Source organism: Pholcus phalangioides, unplaced genomic scaffold (genome assembly GCF_987345545.1).
Source record: "Pholcus phalangioides strain wild (caught in Gottingen) unplaced genomic scaffold, Ppha-v1.0 ptg000014l_1, whole genome shotgun sequence".
In the NCBI taxonomy this organism is placed as follows: Eukaryota; Metazoa; Arthropoda; class Arachnida; order Araneae; family Pholcidae; genus Pholcus; species Pholcus phalangioides.
Window position 1 is genome coordinate 15,593,984 of NW_028301607.1, and position 22,352 is coordinate 15,616,335.

General features: G+C 38.7%; 1 protein-coding gene across 1 annotated transcript in view; it reads left to right on the top strand.

Annotated features, from left to right (window-relative positions):
• The window catches only part of LOC149078204 (SPEG neighbor protein-like), a 380,947-nt gene that overhangs the window by 316,137 nt on the left and 42,458 nt on the right, over positions 1-22,352 (top strand). The window contains exon 3 of the mRNA XM_089241793.1: positions 354-564. Coding sequence (XP_089097919.1) covers positions 354-564 — 211 coding nt within the window. The remainder of the gene's footprint in view (positions 1-353; positions 565-22,352) is intronic.

Here is a 22,352-nt window from a genome sequence, read left to right on the forward strand (position 1 = left end):
TCAAACACTGCAAATTATCGAAACCGCCAAAAATGATGAAAATCGAATCCCCGCATTCATTTCGTCAAAAACTTGAACATTTCACATTATTCGCATCTATTTCTTCAATACGAAAACAATGCATATAAATACAAGGCCAAAACCGGCAAAATGCCCAGTGAAGTGAGTGAAAAAAGATGCCCACACAAAATATCGATGTCAATTAAAACTTAAATAAACCGCAAATAAATTCAGGTACCCTTAATTGTCATACAAAAGCGTTCAATCACGAAATATAAAAATTTAAATCTTTATTAATAAGAAAAAAAAAGGTGAAATACGCATTTTGTTAATTATTATTGTTTTTCTTGCAGGTTTCGTGGATTCGGCGGAAAGATTTGCACGTCTTAACTGTCGGCAGATTCACCTACACCAGTGACCAGCGATTCCAAACGATTCATTTGGAGAACTCGGACGACTGGACACTTCAAGTCAAATACCCGCAAAGAAAAGATGGTGGCGTGTACGAGTGCCAAGTCAGCACAGTACCAAAGATGAGTCACTTTGTCACTCTCAGCGTTGTCGGTAAGTTCACGAATCTCTCGAACACTGTTAAATTCCACAATCTATTTCTGTTCTAATGATAACACAGCATAAATTTTCTATCTATTTACTATATAAGACAACTCTCTCTCTCTTCCATACAAAAAATTTCCTCATATAATTTTCTGGAAACTGATTTAATCTTGATGTCGATTCAAATCATACTCATATGAAAAACGTATAATAAAAACAATTCAAAGGTATATGCCAGAAAAGACTGATCAGATTCGTGACATACATATAAGCATCATATACGGAAATTTATGGCCATTTCGAAACGGCTACTAAACACCCACGCCCACTGTAGATACGAGGGCTGGGAAATCGATTTTCGTCCACAAATGATTATCGTAATCACTGAACTTTGATATGCCATAATTACTTGTGTCAAGCACATACCAGTAATTTATGCATCACGCGATGTAATTGGTTCACCAATAAAGTCCCCATATAGTCTATAAATGGTCACCTATAGCTGCTTTATTGAGGCGTATGCATTTCGTGGGATATTTTATAAGAATTTACGGCAACTTTTTGAATTCGCAGTTAAATATTTCATAATTTTTTTACGTGAGCTTTTGCTTCTCTCTCCAGTGTACCTTCCAATTCTCTGATCGTCTTCCAAATTTTATTATGGTACTAGCAGAAATATGGAAGAGATGTCACTTTTCCTATCATTCATACAAATTGGAAAAAATGTAGAGATGGAAAAGCATTCGTTTTTTAGGGTGTGCGTGCAAAATGTCTTTTGTAAAAGACTACATTTTCCAGGAGATAAAAAACAACTTTATTCAACTGTATTCATATTCGGCACACACAAAAGCAATTGCTGAAATTCCCCGGAAGATAGGAAAACATAGTAACCGGTATTATGATGGATAAAATTTGCATCAACGTGCAGAATAAAAATTGACGATCAAATGGATCATACATGGATTTCATCAAATGCTGTGTGCACACCGGTTTATACCAACAGTCAAATTTACTTGAAGAATTAAAAAATATATTTTCGTTTTTATTTGATAGGTGGCAGCATGCGCCCAATCCTAACGCTTTTCTCTCTTATATACGTAGTAATAGAGCGTGTTATTGTTAAACTAGAAACGCTACTGCCACCTTCACACACACAAAAAAAAAGACTTCGTATTGGGTTGTCTGCTGCAAAGTTTCGCAATATGCATTTCATGATAAAAATTATCGTTTTTCTATGTAACTAGAGTCCCCTTCCTTTAATTAATATGATATTTCCATCTTGTCTAATTCACCCGGTATAGCAGGAGTGCTCAACCTATAGGAGAGTGCAGGCCACTTAAATGATCTCTATATGTTCGACAAATCACTAAATTGATAAGTGAATATGTCGTGATTCACTTGAGTGATCTGGGAATGTTTCGCGGGACACTTAGGCCATGAGGAAATGTGTGGTAGGCCACTTGAATGAAACTGTTAGCGGATAACCTGAGTGATGTGGAACTGCATTGTGGGTCCTGGAACAGTTGCAAGTGCTTTAGAACTGTGCCACACATCATTTAAGTAATTTGTAAATACATCGCGGATCACAAGAGTGATCTGGAAGGGTGTTGTGGGTCACTTAAGTGATTTGTAATCTGTAAATATGCCATAGGCAGCTTAAGTGCTTGAAATGTGCCACTAGTCACTCAAGCGACCTATAAATATGTCACAGCTCTCTTAAGTGATCGGCCAATATGAAACAGCTTCCTTAAAATTATATGTAAATGTGTCACTTAATTCATTTTTACGAAATTAGTTTTGAGGTCACAGGCCACATGAGATGACTCCAAGTGTCATGTTTGTCCAGCCGGCCATGGGTTGAGCATACTATATTCTGTATAGCAATTCTTGTATTTTTGGGATAAAAAAACACGGGATATCAAATGATACGAAGTACGTAAGAAACTTCGTTATTAGAGTCATTTCATTTCAGATACGGCTTCTCCGGAAAGCATTATATGCAACATACCTTCATAAGAAACAGATGGGGTTCTTTTTTCCCCGATTCTCTATATATATTACTCTATCTTCCCTAAAGAAATTTTCTCTTGCTCGTGTGAAAATTCTTCGATTTAAACTTGAATTACGATCCTACGAATTTAACTGCTTGTCCCTTTTCTTTTTCTTCCCCCCTCTTCTTCTCCTGTCTCTTCTATGCCGAGTAAATTTCATTTTTTGCCCAGAAATTTTATGGAACTGTCCTCTTGGGCATCGTTCTTTTTATGTTGTTGTTGTTGTTGTTTTTTTTTAATATTTTTGTTTAACTTTTTTTTTGGAATGGAATGTTCTTATACTCTATCTTGCTTCTTTCCCGCATAAAACATCGTTGATAGATAACTGCCACGGAATAAATAAAGCGGTACCGCGCATCCGGGCCGCGTATTTGGCGCGACGTAAACGGTCTCACGTAAGGCCCATAAAAAGGTTCTGCCAATAGCTTCCCTTATATATATTTTTTCCTCCTCTTACTGAAAGGGGGGGGGGGAGGCTGCCAGTTTACGATATTTTCACGACAGCGAAAAATAAGATGGGAATTTGGAACAAAGAAACACGATGCGGGGTTAAGGGCTCCTTCCACAATACCCCCCTCCCCCCGGACGAAAATATGACAGAAAAAATAAAATATAGCAAATATGCTCCGATGAAGTACGTCACACAAACCTCGGCATATTCCTAACCGGTCTTGAAAAAAAATTCATATAGTTTCCATTCTTATACGAAAAACAAATGCACAGAATTCTGAATTGAAATAGGAATGGAAATGAAATTTACGCTTTACTCAAGTCTCGGTATGATTGGTATAAGAAATTGTAGTCTTCAATCACTCCCCTCTATACATTCCGATTAATAAAATATACTTTACAATTTTATTTTTTACCAGCTATAATACCCGGCGTTGCCCGGGTTTTCTTCAATGAGGCTTTTTTGGATCACGTGATATCTCATTCTTTCTTTGAGGGACATGCAAACCGTGTTCACCAATATGGCGACTCATGAAAGAAAGAAATCTAAATTTAAAGAAACGTAGAAATATATATTTGTTTTCCTTTTTTAAGGGGCGCTAGGTATTTCGATTCCCCCTCCCCTCTTTTGAACTTCAAGTTATACAATACATATAATACAATTTTTGAAATTATTGATGTGACAGAAAACCCCATCAAATTTCCGCATTTCTACATTAAAATCTGCAATTTTGACACTGATTTCTTTGAGGATCACCCTTTTCCTGATCCTCAAAGCGATGCTGATCATAATTATGACGTCATTCATAAAAACTCATTACTGGAAAAATTGAAAATGTGGCAAACCATTATAGAGGCATAAATATTATACATATACTGACAGCGTTGAAGAAATGGCAAACCGTTGTAACGGCATATACACGTCTTAAACGCATTCCTAGGGAACCACGGTAACCAAAGTAAACGTTCGGAAAGTGATTGTTGAGGCCCGAAAACCATTGTTGCCCTACGGTTTTTTGCCCATTTGGAGCATTTGCCCTGCTCTGACGAAATTTTAAAGTAGCCTATCGTTTAAGTCGGGTCCCATTTGGTATATATATGCAAAATTTGGCGACGATCGATCTAAAATTGTAGATTTGTATAGAGAACATTCACACACAGACACAAAATCAATTTTATATATGTAGATTACTACTGCTACTTAACCGTAAATGCGCTGCGCGAAATTTGAAGACGACGGGATCAGAACCCGGGTCCTCGTAATGTGAGCCCATCACTATGATCACTCGACCACCACAGCGGTAGCAATTACGTACTTTTAATTTATGAAGTATAGCGTTTTCGCTGAGTGGCCAGCAACTGGTTGGTCTCTCCACAAAATTGCCAATACTCGAATTCTGGGCGATGTTTGAAGTGGTTGACAAAGACTCTAGACTTCGGACTTAGACCGTAACATATTTATGTCACTTGCGATGCATTGATTTGATCATTTCCGACGTACCACGGTCGTTTTCTGTACCGGAGGACTAACTAGAACGAGATCTACAGTTTATTGCCATTTCCCAAAGGCAAAAGTCAAAATTTTCTTTTGCTTTTTTTACATATCTCGCGCGCGTCGAAAGATTGGTGCGTTAACAGCTTCGATAAGGGACTCCTTGTGTGGTAGCAATTTATTTCTGGGGCCATGTTGTTGTCGTTGATGCATTGATTGCCGTATATTTTGATAATAGCGGATTCTGAGCCTTTTGTATCAACTACTGAGATTCTTGCTAGAAGGTGCATTTGAAAGGGAGCGAAGAAAATTCTTGCTAAAAAGTGTGTTTCAAATGCAGCATTGCCATTTCTTGTTGAAAGGCGTGTTACAGAAGGAGTGGTGACAATTACTGCCTGACTCTAGGCAGTAATTGCCCTAGCGGCTCATTTCAAATGCAGCAGTGGCAGTTCTTGCTAAGAAGCGGACTTCAAATGCAGCAACTGAAAGTCTTGCTGAGAGACCCATTTCAAACACGACGTTAAAATTTTTTCGCGAGAGGTGCATTTCAGAGGCAGAAATATTAATTATTTATGGAAGGCGCATTCCAATTGCTGAAATAGCAATTCATGATACGGCCGCAGTGCTCACCTGGTTAGGCATTTTGCCTGTTGTGGCTTTTTTTTGTATTTGAATTGAAGGCAGAAATAGTAATTCTTGGCAGATGGTGCATTTCAAAGGGCGAAATTGCAATTTTTGATGGAAGCGATTTCAGCACCGGTGATGAGAATTCTTGCTGAGAAAGGCATTTCAAAGGCAGAAACAGCAATTCTTGTTAGGAGAAACATTTCAGCGGCCTCAGTGAGAATTCTTGCTGAGTGGTTCATATTAATGGCAGAAATAGCGATACTGGGCAACTGATGCATTGCAAGGACAGAAATAGCAATTTTTAATAGGAGACATATTTCAAAGGCGGGAAAAAGCAATTTTTTCAAATAGGAGCATTTCAAAAGTATCATTAAAAATTATCGCTAGGCGGCATGTTTGTTGAATTTTTGAGTTAAATGTTAATTTGAATAAAACGCCCCCCTCTCCACAAATTAGCGCACACAGAAAGAGGAAACATCGATGTCCACCTGCAACACTAATCAACTACGATATCGAACATCTTCTTTGCGACATTACGGCATTCCACCACATCCCTTGAAGTTTAAGAGGGCTTTTTTACAAGATTTCCCAAATTTTAAAGTTCCATTAGAAAATTGTTTTTAAGAAAAAGTACAGTAGGCGAGAGAAATGTACTGTTTGCTGCATTTGATCAAGGGGAACGGGAAATTTTGTCAAATGGAATTAAAATATTATGTTTTCGAAATATCCAACATTTGCAGCAACACCATGAGAACCAATTTCCTAGACAAATTCCCGTGCAAACGTATCAATCGGTATAGCCAAAATTGAATTTAGGGAAAAAAATTTAAAATAGCTACAAAGATTGTTAACAGATGGTGCTGCAGTCTCTAAAAGTTGAATAAGATGTTAAACTAAAATACGGCTGAGAAGTATATTAGAGGTTTTTTTTCGAATTTTGCTTCGTACGTACTACCATGTTGTTGCTGCGGATATTGAATATTTTGAAAATACCATATTTTCGTTTCCTCACACTGCTGCGCGATCTGCTGAGAAAAGTTCTAACTATTTTTGAAATTCTTTCTAACTGAAAATTTGCGAGTTCTCCAATTTTGGGACACTTTGTATACAAATTATGTCGTACATTAATAAAGTTTCCTCTGCATGTATTACGTAAGTCAGTTGGCCGGATGAGACTACTGATACTACTACTACTTCACAAACACCAACTCCGGTCATGTTGCTACATTGCAATTTACTGCCATCAACGAGTTGGGTTGGAAATGATGGCGCTATGTTTCAGTGGTCACCTAAATCTCGTTAAGAAAAAACATCGTATCTATATTATTCCGACGGTTCGTACCTGGGACCTGCTGGGAACCTTGACGCATCTTACAACCGTAACACCCAGGCGCTCGCGCAGAATACTACTACTAAATCACACAAATGTAACGAATTGGTACATGCCGGAACGTTTTGTGTGCGTAGTTGACTAGGAAAATTTGATTCTCATCTAGAGTACTAGCAGCATGATTCATGTTGTTTATGCCATTTGCCAGTTTATTATTTATTCATTGGGTGCATGCCACATTTTGGCCATTCCACTTCAATTCCATTCGTTCATACAATCGTATCGGAGCATTACAAATCGTTCCCTTTCTCAAAGTATATTATACTTTTGGAAAAAATATATAGAGAGATGGTACATTTTTGATTTCCATAAATGGGCCGTAAGTGACCTTCTTCGGCGAACTTATAGAGATTTCCATTACTATCAATAAATAAAGGAGACCATGAGAGCGAAGCAATAAATTATGAAGTGACTTCCAGACCAAAAGCCATCATCATCACCAGCAGCCTTTATTTCGGAGCGAAAAGGGCCCTTTTCTGCTGCTTTTCGCCGAGTTTCCGTGTTTAAGATATCTTTTAAACTCGGCAGTCATCCGCTCTAATGGGTTTCCTGTGGAAACCGTCAGAATATCTCGCTAATGTCTTCGGTAATTGTCAGGCACGGGTCTTGATGCCTTTTCATTTAATGGCCTGCTAAATCTTGAGAACAGGGCATTCGACCTATTAACGTGTCCCCGAGAAGATGAATAGCAACGGCGACTTCAGAAAGATGGAGGATAGACGGGGAAGAGGTAACGGATATCAAGTCTACGAACTGTCCCTGGTAAAAGTCGGGATCTTTTCTACGTTATAAATCCCGGGGTCCAGCGCGTGAGGAGCAGTAATTATAACCTATCGATTATAAATATGGTGGCGTTTCTGTCACGGAACATGATCGGAGAGGCGAAATTTCGTCCAAATGAATACCCGATTTATTCCAAATATCTTTCGGCGACATTGAACGCGCATTCATACAATCTGTTTGATACGTCTTCAAATTACATGCCTCCGGCATTTGAAATACGACCCCAACATCTCGAAGGAGATGAATCGAGGAATTCGGAAGCACAAATCTTGATTAATGCGAATCTACATGGAAATTAACTTCTGTTGCGTTGCACAAGATTCAAAGACTGTGCTAAGAATGTGACACGTAGATGACGCTACGCTGTTCATATTTCGGTATTAAGATTCGAGATATATTTTATTATAGTTGTAAATTGGGATAGAATAGCATTTCTGGCTGCGAACGGTGCTTTATAGCGAGGAAAATCGACCAGAAAATAACTACGGGAGTCTTTATTGTAATTGTGGAGGCGCATGGGATCACGAATGTGTCGGGAGTCAGAAAAATAGGTCTGGTTTCTCAGTGCTACAACATGTTCATAACTGCGAGGGTGTTTCCTGATAGCTGCAGTAACATAAAACAAAAAATTGGAAATAATATATATATGTACATACACACACACACACAATACCACTCGGAGCGGCCATTTGGAAACGCGCAATCGCGTTTGCGTTTCATGTTAGATCATGCATTATTTGATGACAATCGTTTGTATTGGTGTTTACTATCACCTATTAAAGTTTTCCCCATCTTTTCTGAATCATCCCGTATACTATCTTGCTGACAGATTGGTTGTAGTTTCTGCTGCCATGAATGGGGACCCATGGCAGACATCAAGATTTAAAGGGGTCCACGACTAAAAGTATTTGGGATCTAACCCGCTACGGCCACGTTGTTTCCTAATAGTTGTAGTGGATAAAAATTGAACTTAACGAGATTGAGATGATTTTTTTGATTTTTCTCAGGCCGATGTATGAAGGAAAGACTTTCCTGGAATTGTCTGGACATTATACCAAGGTAAACTCGAAAATTAAAGTCCACTATTCCTCGACAGGAAACAACCCCAGTCCTCTTGCAGTCCGGACAAGCGCGCTACTCATATACATCACAGGAGACTGCCATTTCGTCCTTCTTGACGCTCTATAGCAGTGATTCCCAACGTGGGTGTTAACGCCCCCTGGGGGGGGGGCGATGGAATGTTCCAGGGAGGCGGTAGAAGCTATGGGTATAGCATAGGATACTATGGGTTAGATTGTGTTGGGGGAGATGGGAGGAAAAATATTTCTGAAGAAGTGGGCGATGGGACAAAGAAGGTTATGAAGCTATGCTCTATAGCGTGACGCGCAGAACTAGAGGCCATGATTTCAGCAAATAGCCGCCAGATGGCAGCAGTAGCAAGATTAATATGATTTATGATTTTTTCTCAGCCCGATGTATGAAGGAAATGCTTTTTTTTCTGGATAGTATGCCGAAGTGAGAACTCGGGAAGAAAAAGTCTACTAGTCTCCACAAGGAACTAATTCCCGGCTGAGAAATTCAGAAATTGAACGTTTTAAAAAAATGTTCCCTACCTGGTACAATTGGCCTTCCTCCTGGCCCAACGATATTCTGAGGGGGGCAATTAAGGATAAAAACCAACTGGTGGGGGAGGGGTGCAGTTCACCGCACTCCCTCTAAAAACAGATGAAGATTATAACAGAGAGAGATAAAGATAAATATGAAAAATTATGACGATTTTCAGAATTCATCGCCGCCCATAAAATCAGGGCCCATCTTTAGGCATAGGCCTATCCAAGGTATCATGACCGTAGACAGCCTGCAAGATGAGATCTCGCGCTGTGTTTTTCGAGAGTCCGTATGTAAATATGTACACTGTTAGTTCTCCAGATTGGTATAAGATCTGATAACATTACTTCACTTGAAGGACCATGATGTTGAGACGGCGCTGCGTAGAGCCTCTACTAATTGAATGTCCACTTAAATCTAAACCGGGTCCGGAGAAAATATGAATTCAATAAGTATGAAGTTTCTCGTTCAGTGGCGTCGGAGAGTGGGGGTGTTGTGAGTGGTGCACTCACGATAACTTATGCCATAAGTCCAAGCACCTGAAGAACTGATTAGGAAATCAAAATTGTTTGCATAAAGCTCAAGACCGACCACCCACAGGAAGAGATTTAACCGCAGGCGAGCGCGCCCTGTGCCCCGACTTCTGAAGGGGGGCTTCAAAAAACGAAAACCTTTTAATTTTTTTTCTAATTTAAGAGACCCGATATTTTCTTCTTCGCAAGGGGCCTCAAATGACCGTAATCCGCTTCCGCCCACAGCTTCAAAACACTTTTAAAACACTATCACCCTGATCTCACTTCTCGATGGAACGGGGGGGGGGGAGTTGAGGCTCTAAATAACACAGGGAGGCCACGAGAAGAAGATATGGGAGATAAAAGGTTAAGAGTCATTGTGCTAAATGTCAGTTCTCAGAGCAGTGTCAGCCAGACACCAAGTGGCTGGCGCGGGAATATAAAATCATGAAAAGAAGAGTGGCCAGTATTTTGCAGTTTCGGTGACTTATTTACACGGAACTAAACGTATGAGGTGAAGTGTCAGTAACGAAACTCCGATATAAATGCTACCAAAACAGAGACACTGCTTCCAAGTCCTACAAAACTTGGAATCAAGTTTGCATTGTATTTGTCTAGCGAATGAATATTTGCCGCTAGCAAAAAACCAGATGACGTATAACTGAATAATCGAGCTGCATGTAAACAAGGAATACGTATCGATTAGGGGACGCATATGGTGACAGTCGTTGGCAGTGTTCGAAGCTGAAAGTATGTTGTGTAAGATAGAGTTTTCTCACTGATAGTTCTGGAACTCACCCAAAATAAACTAGAGCAGGTCCTTTGGAATATCATAACTCACCCACCGTAAATCCCAGACAATGTCCCCAAAGTTTCCATCCATTATGTTTCCTTGAAAAGCGACGTAATTACAGTCACTTTCAAACGCATAATGGGATGTCTAAGATTTTTCAAGTGAGAAGATTCTAGTCTCTAAAGTAATTGAATCTCGTTCACCTCTCGGAGACACTTCCTTGCGGGCGTGTGTGAGTGCTTTACGGTCATTCCTATACTCACAATCATTCGTATATAGCAGTGGTGCACAACCTTTTCAGTCCGCGGGGATGTTGATGTGGTCCGTGTTGTGTGTGCATTAAACATTTAAAGATTCTTACAATTTTGACCACATCTTTAAATACAGGGTGCAACTGAACGGATGGTCAGAACTTTAGGGGGTGATAGAACTCACCAAAACAACAACTTTGTTAATAAAAATGTGGGTCGGAAAGTAAGTGGCGAGCCGCGAGAGGACGTTTCCGCTTTTTGTTTGAGCATTTTTTTAAAGTTTTTGATAATAAAGATTCCTTGCCCTTTATTATTCGTCTTTAGTGTGGTCTTCATTTTCAAAACGCAGATGCCCTCTAGCGGATCACTGCTAGTGTTCCGACCCCACATTGTATGGCGAAAGTTGTTTGTTTTGGTGGGTTCTATCACCCGTTGCAGCTCTAACCATCGGTTCAATTACATCCTGTATGTTCATCTCTGAGATGACCAGATTTGGGTCAATGGAAATCTGGTCACCTCAGACTGTGATCCCAAATTGGTGACTATGAATTGGGATCCCAAATACAGGAAATCGCCAATTGGTGACAACAATTGTGCCTAAGTTGTGCGAAGTTGCGAATTATTGCTAAAATCTTTTAGAATCACCAATGACGGAACGCTGTTGCAAGTCGAAGAGGATTAGAATGAATCCTATAGAGAAACTTCGCATCGGGACAAACATGTGAGTTCAACTGATATCCACACTCATAATTATCTTTATTTAATTTATATATCGGGAAAATAACTTTAATTTTTGATTTCAGTGACACACACACAGTGGCTACGTTTTTTTTCTTTTTCTGGTGAACTAAATTTACATCCATTGCGGCTTGGAGTTGCCCTCAATTTCCCCGCCATTATCGATTTTTCAGCAATTTCAGCGATAGCTGATAACTTTATTTTCCTTTGACCATTTTTTGCCTATAATTAGGAACTTTTACTGCTATTGATAATTTATTTTTGTGGCAATTGGCAATGTTCCGTATGAATATCGATGTACCGTACTTTTATGAAAAAATATATGTGTGTGTGGCCAGCTTTTTACAACCGATACTTTTTCCATGGCCGGGGTGACCCCTCGACAAATAACATTTGGCATGCAAGCCGGAGGATCTGCATCCCTGGTATAAAACAGAAAAGAACCTGGATTTCATTTTCGCAGATATATTTCCATTTCATTAGAACGAAAAAAGCAAAAAAAGGGATCCACGCAATCATATTCATTAAAAAAAGGGGGGGGGTATGAAAAATGATCACAAACTATGATCTCGCTCCAGCTCAGATTTGTTTCTCGCATCTCGACTTAGCGAAACCCGTTACGTGATTCAGTAACTCTCCAATCACCGCTCTGAATGCATTCGCAGAAAGCGACTTATTAAGGAGAGGTATATCATTACCCGGATTAAACCAGCACACACACATAAACAACGCCACACGCAGCTACAGCAATGCCATGCAAAGGTGGAAATATTACTCTCCCAGACTTATTGTTTCCTGTTGATAAATAGGTTCATTTCTCATTGCCTGTGGTGGGTACGTACGGACGCGTATTCGAACACACATATTTTTCCATACCGGATGTACGTGAACAACTCTCAGAGGATAAATGCCCTTCCAGCCACCACAGGAGCGTACCTCGTTAAATGGTGAGGAGTAGGAAGTAGGTTTTTTTTTAACCAATCTTCATCACAGGCACCACCTCCTAGATTAGGAGTTTCGTTCCGGTGAAGTAACGCCGTTCATCTGGAAGAATTAAGGAAATAATTTGTATAAGCCCGGAAGAGAGAAGGAAACTAAAGTATAGGCGCGTGAGTGTGTATGGGAATGAGAGTTAGAGAGAGAGAGAGAGAGAGCCGATGCTTTCCGCACTCTATTCTAATTGGAATCGATTCGTACTCAAGACTGGTGCGCGTTTCTCTTCAGCAGTAGCAGCAGCAGCCAGTTTCAGAGCCTTCAACCCACCCCAACCTTTCAAGAGTCTTACTCCCAATTTCCCTCATTGCTGCTGCTGCTGCTTTCTCTGCCCAAACTCATCCCATCTCCATCCAATCCATCCTGTTATACCACTACAACCTCTATTTACCTCTAATACATTTTCGCTTTGCTGCAAACCGAGAAATCGTTCAGAACTTCCAGAGCGGGAATGGAAATCTTTGGGAGTTAGCGAGGACATTGTGGAAGTGGATCGAATAGGAGTTGAGAGAGAGGCGAGCGGAGGCGCACACCTCCCTGTTTGCTTCCCTTTTGTGGTGTGGCAAGGACATAAAAGCCGGAGGTGGGATGCGCATATGTAGTTAGTGCATATAGAAAATCGACGAGGGTTTCTTTTCCGGTGGTTCGTTTAAAAGTAAAAGATGTGTTGCTTGTGAACTATTACGGCTACCGCTCTGTCAGTTTCTGTGACTGGTTATTACTTTCTGCTTGCGTATGGATTCTCTCACAAATTTAAGGAACACATTTCTCTTCTCACTCTCTGTTTGGATCATTTACGGAAAATCTTTAATGTAAATAGAAGTTGATTTACTCTTTGATTCCGATCCTAGCATTTTATGATTCTCATGGAGATAGATGTACATTTCGTTTGATAGAGTATGTATGGTTCGTTTCTTCTCTCATCGAGCTGAATTTCTGGATTTCGAATATAATTGCAGATTAGGATAAGCCTGGAAGCTTCTTTTTGGGGAACCTGGTTTTTTTCTATTTTATATATATATAAATCAATAAATTCCGTAACTCGTTGGCCACATCTTTAGCAGTTATGGCACTGTATGGTAGACCGTGATGTATAATGTTGTCAGAGTTATGCATGTTTCGTGTTCTGTTGATGTTCATGGTGATGGTGCAATCTGTCCTACATATTTTGAAGGAAAAACCTCGGGTGCCTAAATTGTGACGTACACTGCAATGCTCATAAGCCAATACCGAAGTATATATATAGGAGAAACTCCAAGAATCCTGCTCAGCGGCACTCCTATGGAATATATGTATGGATGAACTCTTAATAACAGTCGGTTCGTCACTTATGGCCCAGTATATTACCTACGACGTTATATTTACGGCCTAGACCAAATAGCGAAAGGAGTAGTGAAGTGAGTTTGATCAAGACTGACATTTAGATTGAATTTGTCTGAAATTTGAAGCAAATTTCTTTTTATCCTTGTTTGACTTTATTTAATATATACAATGGGAATAAAAATCTGTGACACAATTTTATACCTATTCCCTTTAACCAAGATATACAACCGGAATAATGTTTCTTGCCAGAAAAACAGGTATAAAAGAAACATTTCCCTCCTTTGGAATGTTCTCTGGTATGTATGTGCGTGTGTGTATTTTCCCAAGCCGCTCATTCTACGACGCAGACATAAGTCAAAACTGAAAGATCATCGATTTCCTGTAGCAAGCAGAAGTTTGGTCGGAAGTGCTCTATCAAGAACCGCGGGCGGTCCCTAATGTCCTATCAATATAGCCCCGGAGCTATGTTGACATGTCCGAGGCTTATATAGTCATCGCATTTTGAAAATTTCCTCGCGGCCGAATTCGTCTTTCTCCATGGTATGAAACACGACGCTCAAGTCTCTCTCAGAAAGAAATAAAAAGAAACGTATATATATAGCAATGGGGGAGGTATATACGGAATGTGGTGGAATTTTAGTCATTTCGATTCTAGGCGAGAAGTGTAGCTCCTGAAGGCATCCTTTCCCTCGGACCCTTTCCTATTTTATTTTCCTGACGTTTGATTCGAACATTCCAGATGATTTCAGAAACAAGAGGAAAAGAGTAGTTTGACAAATTACGCGTATTTCGGGGAATGTCCTGCTGTCTCAAAAGTACTGAAAACGATAAATGCAAATCATAATATTTCCTGCTTCTCTATTTTCATATAGTATAGCATAAGAAGGGCCGACAGGACTTTTTAACAGCTACAGGGGGGAATTCAGAAACTTGTCAACGGATAGGAACTTATATGTATAAATCTAAAGATTATTTCAATGATTCACAGTCACCCCCACCATATAATACATTGATAAATAAAAAGACGCCACTAAATGAGCAAACGGTTTCCAAAGCTATGTGAGAAAACGCAGCCTGTCAATACATTGCCGGTGGCCATTCCCATCAAAGATATACTGAAGATCTACTCGACCCAGTCTAATAGGCCAGGCGAGGAAACGCTCTGATATACTACATGATTAAAAGACTCTATTTTAAAGTAGCCTACAGGCGAACCCAGTCATCATAAAATTGGGAAATTTTATGGAGGACTTCATGAAGTGATGGGAATTTGTTTTGGGGGGGGGTTAGTTGCACATGTCGCCACCAGAGGGCGTTCCATTAAGAAATGACACATTTAGGCAAACGTTTACAATTTTATGACCACATGATGACCATCATGTTTCCACATGATGACCATCATTTTCAGATACCATGTGAAATCGCAAGATGGTATGCACCACAACTGACCCAAGTGTGTGCGGGGAAATAATCAGCCCGTGGCTTGAAATTCTGCCTTTAAGGTCAGGTGGCAGCCACAGAAAAAAAATTTCAGCCACCCGGCACTACGGTGCGGTGGTGTTCGAACTCGGGTCTCTGGGAGTCCATAAAGACCCAAGAAAACACCATTGAGAAATATTTATTTCAAAGCACGTAGTGTATACTAAATGCCGCTGTGGTGGTCGAGTGGTCATAGTGGCGGACTCACGTCGCGGGGACCTCGGTTCGAGCCACACCGTTACCACAGTGGTGGTCGGCTGAAGCTGGTTTTCTGTTGTTCCCAACTTCGAGGCGCAAATGCGAGCCGATTTCCCCGCCAAAAAAGCTTTATTAATCTTAATTATATAAGCTTAATGGTATCTTTATTATCGAAAACTTTAAAAAAATGCTCAAACAAAAAGCGCTCTCTCGTGGCTCGCCACTTACTTTCCGACCCCACATTTTTATAAACAAATTTACTGTTTTGGCAAGTTCTATCAGCCCCCTACAGTTCTGACCATCAGTTCAGTTGCACCCTGTATTTATAAATGTCGGGATGTGGTCAAAATTGAAAGAATGTTTAAATGTTTAATGCAACACGGGTCACATCAACCCCCCCCCCCCACCCCCCCGCGGACTTAAAAGGTTGTGCAACACTGCTGTATACGAATGATGGTCAATATAGGAATGACCGTAAAGCACTCACACACGCCCGGAAGAAGAGCAACGAGCCTATATACAGTACAAATATTCAGCCACTGCACATCACTCACTTCACTTCTGAGATATAGATGGCAGCACTGAAAAATCATACACACCACTAGATACGCACTCAAGCTGTTAGGTATACACGCACTTACACTTCCGGCACAATGCACTTGGTAGTAAAGTGCCTGTGGCGATGGGCCTAAGTTGTGCTCGGTTTGAAAAAATAAAGTGTCTTGACCTACTCATTCCATAGATACGTGCATTACCCTTCTTCAGAAGTTATTTGACTTGTGGACAAGTATCATATGACATGCGAACAACACGTTCACCCCTTCCGATTGCTTGAAATTAGTTTTTTCTGATTAACTTCGAGTTGCAAATGCGAGTCGACTTTGACTTTTTTTTTATCGAATGTTTTTTTCTTTTGTTTTTAAATGTTACTAAGATATACTTAATTCGAATTCGGCTCTAATTATTTTAATGGTGTGTTATTCACGTTTATATGGTACGATATAGAGAAAAATGTATCGGAAAAATTAAAATCCTCGTAATTTATAATGATGACAGTAAAACATATTTTTTTCAATTTCGCTTTTGTAAATGTTTTAGCACTTAACTCCGCGTGCATGCAAGTGTTGAGCTGCCATACATCTCTCTACTAATTGTAAAGTTAAATACCGACGAAAGAACGAATATACTTCTGGGAGTGAATTTAAACACTCAGGGCACTGTGTGAAAAACATTTTTGAACAAAATTGTTGTATATAATTCTATATGTATTTTATAAATCACCGTTATAGAGTTTTTTTTTACCTTTTGACGTAAAATGAAAGCTACAGTATTTTTCGAATTATTTGAATCAAATCCTTTGTCACAATTTACGTCATTCATAAATATAATTGTATCTGTCCCATAACAGATGGTTTTCTATTCTGTTATACGTATATATAAGTTTCAAGTTTTATTTAAGACATATTTTAATTGTTTTCCATCAAATATATATATATATTTGTTTCATTTTTCAATTTTTTTTTTAAAAAAAGCAACGCCGATTTTTTTTTAAACTGTTTCCATTAAATTTCGCCATCTTTTGATCAGAAAAAGAATCAAAACTAATACAAAAATATTCACTTTCTTTACGCTTTTGATTATTGTTGATATATTCGCTCCAATTTATACGAAGTGGTAATTTCGAGAAATAAATGGTAAAGAAAAATAGAAAAAAAAATGTCATTTATTTCAACGGGAAAGATGGTTTCGATTCCCATTTGCATATCATTAAAAATAACGGAAATTGAGAGAAAGGCGGGTTATTTGTTAAATGAAATAAAAATATACGTATATCCATATACGTCCAACGCCGTCGTCTTATCTCTGACGTACAATATTCCGTATTCGATGATTATTTTTACTCTCATTTTAAAAGCACTTCGTATTGGAAAAGTGTTAATTTATTCACCGTTTCGATCAATAAATATGCATATATATTTAATATTTAACTTTTTTTTCCCCCACCTACTCCACTTACAATTTACATGAACATCATCGTTGAGAGAACAAAATAAATATTTGAGAATGATTAACTGAAACACACTCCCATCTTATACGTATTCTGATATGTATCTAAAATTATTATCGAACGATATTTCATAACGTTACGACTATTTTCTGTGGAACATTGTATTTACATTTTGTCGCAGACATCAGGACTATGCAGACCAGAATAATTCTACTTGATAACAGAGAATATTTTATAAAATGAGGAGAGACTTTCTACTATGATATGCTTCGACGTATCATTTCATATTTTCACTATTGAAGTAAATTTTTCTATCTCGAAGAATTCAGCAATTTTTCCGTTCTGTAAGGCTATTCATGCACCGCATATTTTGTTTACTTTTATTAATATAGTTCATTCTGTACATTACAAGAAATTCACTGAAGCTCTATCTGTGTTCTTGCTGCATGATGTATTCATTTTTTTATTAATACAAACGTATGCAATGCCTACTTTATAGAACAGGATAGATAATCGGTGATTACGCACAATACCGGTGATTATGAATAACAACCAATGTTTATCACATTTACCTTAACATATTCACTGCATATCAATATATTCGAATTGTATCAATTCGTGAAATATTTTATTTTTTTTTAAAGCAAATATTTTTGCACCTATTACTAGATATACAATCTTATTCCCCCTTACAACTTACGTTGGAGCTTTTGGTTTACACGAACAAATTTTGTCGATTTTTAAAGCCGCACAGAATTTTACTCTTAAGTCTGTATTTTTTTTTCTCTTCTCCTCGGAGCTATTCTTACTGGCACTTTGTTAATTAGGTGCCTTTGATTAAAGTTTCTCAAACTGAATGAAAGAGAAATTTAGCGTGACGATAACAGGAAAAATCTCTAAGGGGCCGAAGAAGAAAAAAAGAGCATTTCGCGGTGGTTTCGCAGCAAATTAAATGCACTTTGCAAACTGTGGAGCTTGAGCTGACATGAGAGTGATAAACGATCACTTCGAACTCTCTTAAAAGTGTCTATAGCTCTTGATAAAGGAAATGTGAGGAATTAACGTTTCGGTTGCACTCCCTACATACTAATGCTTGGGCAATTGTACAGTGCAATCACTTATACGGAATTATATTCTCAGTCTTATCCAAACTGATAAATGGTATGACCTGTGATAAGCGTTTGCTTGGAATTCCGTCGGAGGTGGTTTTTTTTTTTGGAGTTTCTTTGTAATTAAAAGAGTGCTGATAATTGACTATCAGGTTTAGCTTGTCTACCTGAAACATGTTCCCCATAGTTTTTTTTTGAACTCACAAGTGTGCACAGTGAAACCTCGCTACAACATAGTCGATGCAACAATATCATTTACCCTCCTATGTGTAATAACATTCTTATTTTGCACTATCTACCGCCCGAAAGTGTTAATGAAGTAGCCGTGCTGCTATTTTCTGTGTAATGCACAAGTATGACGGGGGGGGGGAATCATATACTTCACCGAATACTTGACACGGTGAAACAAGTAATTGAATTTTACTCATAACTAGTAATTTATCATGTGTTTTTTTTTTCTGAGAATAAATATACTTATAACTACCTGAACCATAACCAAGAGAGACGCGAAATGATTGGAAGCACTGGGGATGTGATGATGTAGGCGCATGGAGCGCATAAGCTCGGCATTGGAAAGGTCAAATTGACAAGTATTAATACAGGTTGGTGACAATTACCAAATCCTGGAAAGGATTAAATGCAGACACCTGCACTGATTGGGACATGTTCTCTGGCACGGCGGATAGCTGCGAGACGTGATGAAAGACATTGAAGGGGAATAAGCCTAAGTGAAGACTCAGAGTCACCTGGATCTCAACGCTATGAAATTCGCATAATTCTGGCAGCAAAAATACGTTACAGCTACATGATATACAAACACAGCAACCCGTTCCGGCATACACAGAATCGTTAGAGATATATTTACGAGGTATTTTTACGATGAAGTAGAAGGAACACTCGTCGAACACCAAACACGCATAACTCTAGGACAACGCAGGTTACGTGAAAACATTTGGACAACGCGTATGCATACACAGACATTAGGACAAGCACCATTCCATTAGAAATTACCCTTTCGGTGAAGTAAAATAGTCAAGAAAGTTTTTCAGCTGTCAAATACATTTATATTGTTAAAAGTATTTAGCTGAGATATCAACCTACAAATCCGTGAAATAAAATTAATCCGGGGCTTATGATGTAATAAGTAATGACTCCTAAATATGACTGAAACTCCACCGAGCCCACGGCCTACGAAGTTGACGGAACCTCTCGCAGTTTCTTAATTAACACTCATTTTCCATGTATTTGGTGTAAACTCTTATCCTTATGGACCCATCACCTTCTGGATCTTTGGAAACACGTACAGAAACATGCCTTCAATCAGAAGCACTCAAATAACGTGCTCGTTTTTGACATGCCATTTGTTCTACTAGATGCCGTATATGCACGGAGGTACGAAGTTTGATTTTTTGTGCGGTCTCCCTATCCCGCAACTACCAAATAGAAAGTAGTTGTGCTATCTCTTCTGAATTCTACAAAAAAAAATTATGTTTGCAAGTGCAATATTTGCTGAGATATTGTTGATTGGAAGTTGGGGAAAAATTTAAGAATTTAGAGCTTTGATGAACTGCAAAAGAATTTTGCGAATTTTTTTTTCTCTTTGCCATATAATATGCGTTGTCGTCGTCCCCTTATTTTCAATAATTTTGAACTCTAATATCTCAGCTAATACAAGCATTCACATACAAACGTAAATTTGTTTTTGTTAAACATAGCAATTACAGGACGGCAACTGACTAATTGGAGGTTGCAGGACAGGGAGGATGAACGTTGTACCTCGGTACATATACGGTCTACAGTAGAAGAAATGACAAGTCTAAAATACGCACGTTATCTGGGTAATTATAATTGAAAATATGATTTTTATCACCAATGGATCAAAAGATAAAGGTTGTATGAAGAAACACTCTTTATATATGAAATGAAAAGAACTAATCTTTTATTTTTAACTGAATTCCCACCAAATCCGTACACGTAGTAGCACTATTAATAATTTTTAAGTTTAACTTCTATTCAGGCTTCTTTTGACATCGTACACTTTTTAATCTCGTGTTCAATAGAAGGAAGTTATTCAGAAAACACGCACATATTCCTCTATTCAATAATAATTTTATTCAGAAAATTCACCGAAATCGATATTTTTTTCTCCCTTCGTTGATTCTCAAATTTCTTGTTCAAATAGAGAATAAAAAATATGTATACGTGTATATAATTTCATTTTTGAATATTAAGTTACTGTTTTGAAAATTGAATTTCTAACAAGAAATTGTTTTTTCCTTGTTCCTCCCTACGACTCTTGTGTACGACATCATATTACTTGGTTTCTTTCCTCATAACAAATTATCAAGTAAACATCGTTTTTAGTCACTGGTGATTTAAAAAAAAAAAATTGATACTTCGGTTCGAATTTCCAATCATTTTTTTAACTATTATATGATATTTCATCTTGTTAAAATAACTTATTTAACAAGATGGAGCTTCTAGTGATTGAATTTGCGGTTTTACGAAGGTTTATTTTATCGGCATTCTAAAGCTTCTCTTTGTCTTTTCAATTTTGCTGCGTTATTTTTGTACTTAAGTCAGAAGGGAAATAACTCTTTCTTATGGATGAAACAGAGGGAGAAACATTGATGAAGAACTGTGTTGGTAACTGACACTCCCACTTTGACCCTGGAGGTATAATTCCCACGTGGAATGAAGCAAATACTATCAGTACTTGGGAGAAAAATGCAGGCATTTGTGTGTGTGTGTGTGTAAAAAACAGGTAAGGAATGGAAATACTAGAGAAAAGAACAGAAAAAAAAATTGTTTTAAGGGAACAAGAAAAGAGAGAACGCGTTTCTCGTTCTTTGGCCTCTTGTTCTCGTAGGATAGGAAAAGATCGAGTAGAAGATGAGAGTTTCGCGTGCTTTCGCCGAAGAATTCGAGGAGTGAATAAATTATGAAAAGAGGTTGCATTCGTATCTCAGGATTTCTTTGCGGCAATTTCTTCTCCTTTTATTTTCTTTTATTTCCGCAGCAGTATTTACACATTTCGTTCGAATGTTTCAACTTTTCCACAGTGAGAAACCGATTTGTTTTTTGTTGTTGTTGCTGTTTTTGTGTGTATCGTTCGCAACAACGCATGCGAATAGATTCCGTGGAATGTACAGGGTGAATCAAAGGTTTTGTGCCAACTTTTAAGAAGTTCCGATAGAATATCACAATATTTTTATTGGTTTATGGGAATTTCGCCTCTGACATTTTGCCTGCTCTGACCGTGTGAATGATGGAATGAGTGGCCAAGTACGTGACTGTGTGAGTGAACATGTGGGTGGGTGAGTGACGTTGATCAGCCATACGGTCACTCACTTGATCACTCATACGGCCACTCACTTGATCACTCATACGGCCACTCACTTGATCACTCATACGGTCACTCGCACACTGACTTGGTCACTCATAATTCGCTCACCCATTCATACGCTCACTCACTTGATCATTCATATGGTCACTCGGTCACTGATATGATCACTCTCATACTCACTTGGTCACTCATACGGTCACACACACATGTTCACAAACTTGAACAATCATACGGTCACTCATTCCCTCTTAGGGTCACTCACTTGATCATTCATATGGCCATTCACTCACCCATATGCTCAGTCACACTCACTTGATCATTCACTCACCCATACGCTCAGTCACACTCACTTGATCATTCACTCACCCATACGCTCAGTCACTCACCCATACGCTCAGTCACACTCACTTGATCATTCACTCACCCATACGCTGTCACACTCACTTGATCATTCACTCACCCATACGCTCAGTCACACTCACTTATTCATACGGTCATTCACTTGGCCTCTCATTTGGTCACTCACCTGGTCCCCATACTGTCGCGAATATTCACTCATACGGTCACTCATTTACTCACTCGGTCACATATGGTAAGGGCTTGCGAAATGTGAAGGGTAAAATTTCCGGTCCAATTTTTATTGTAG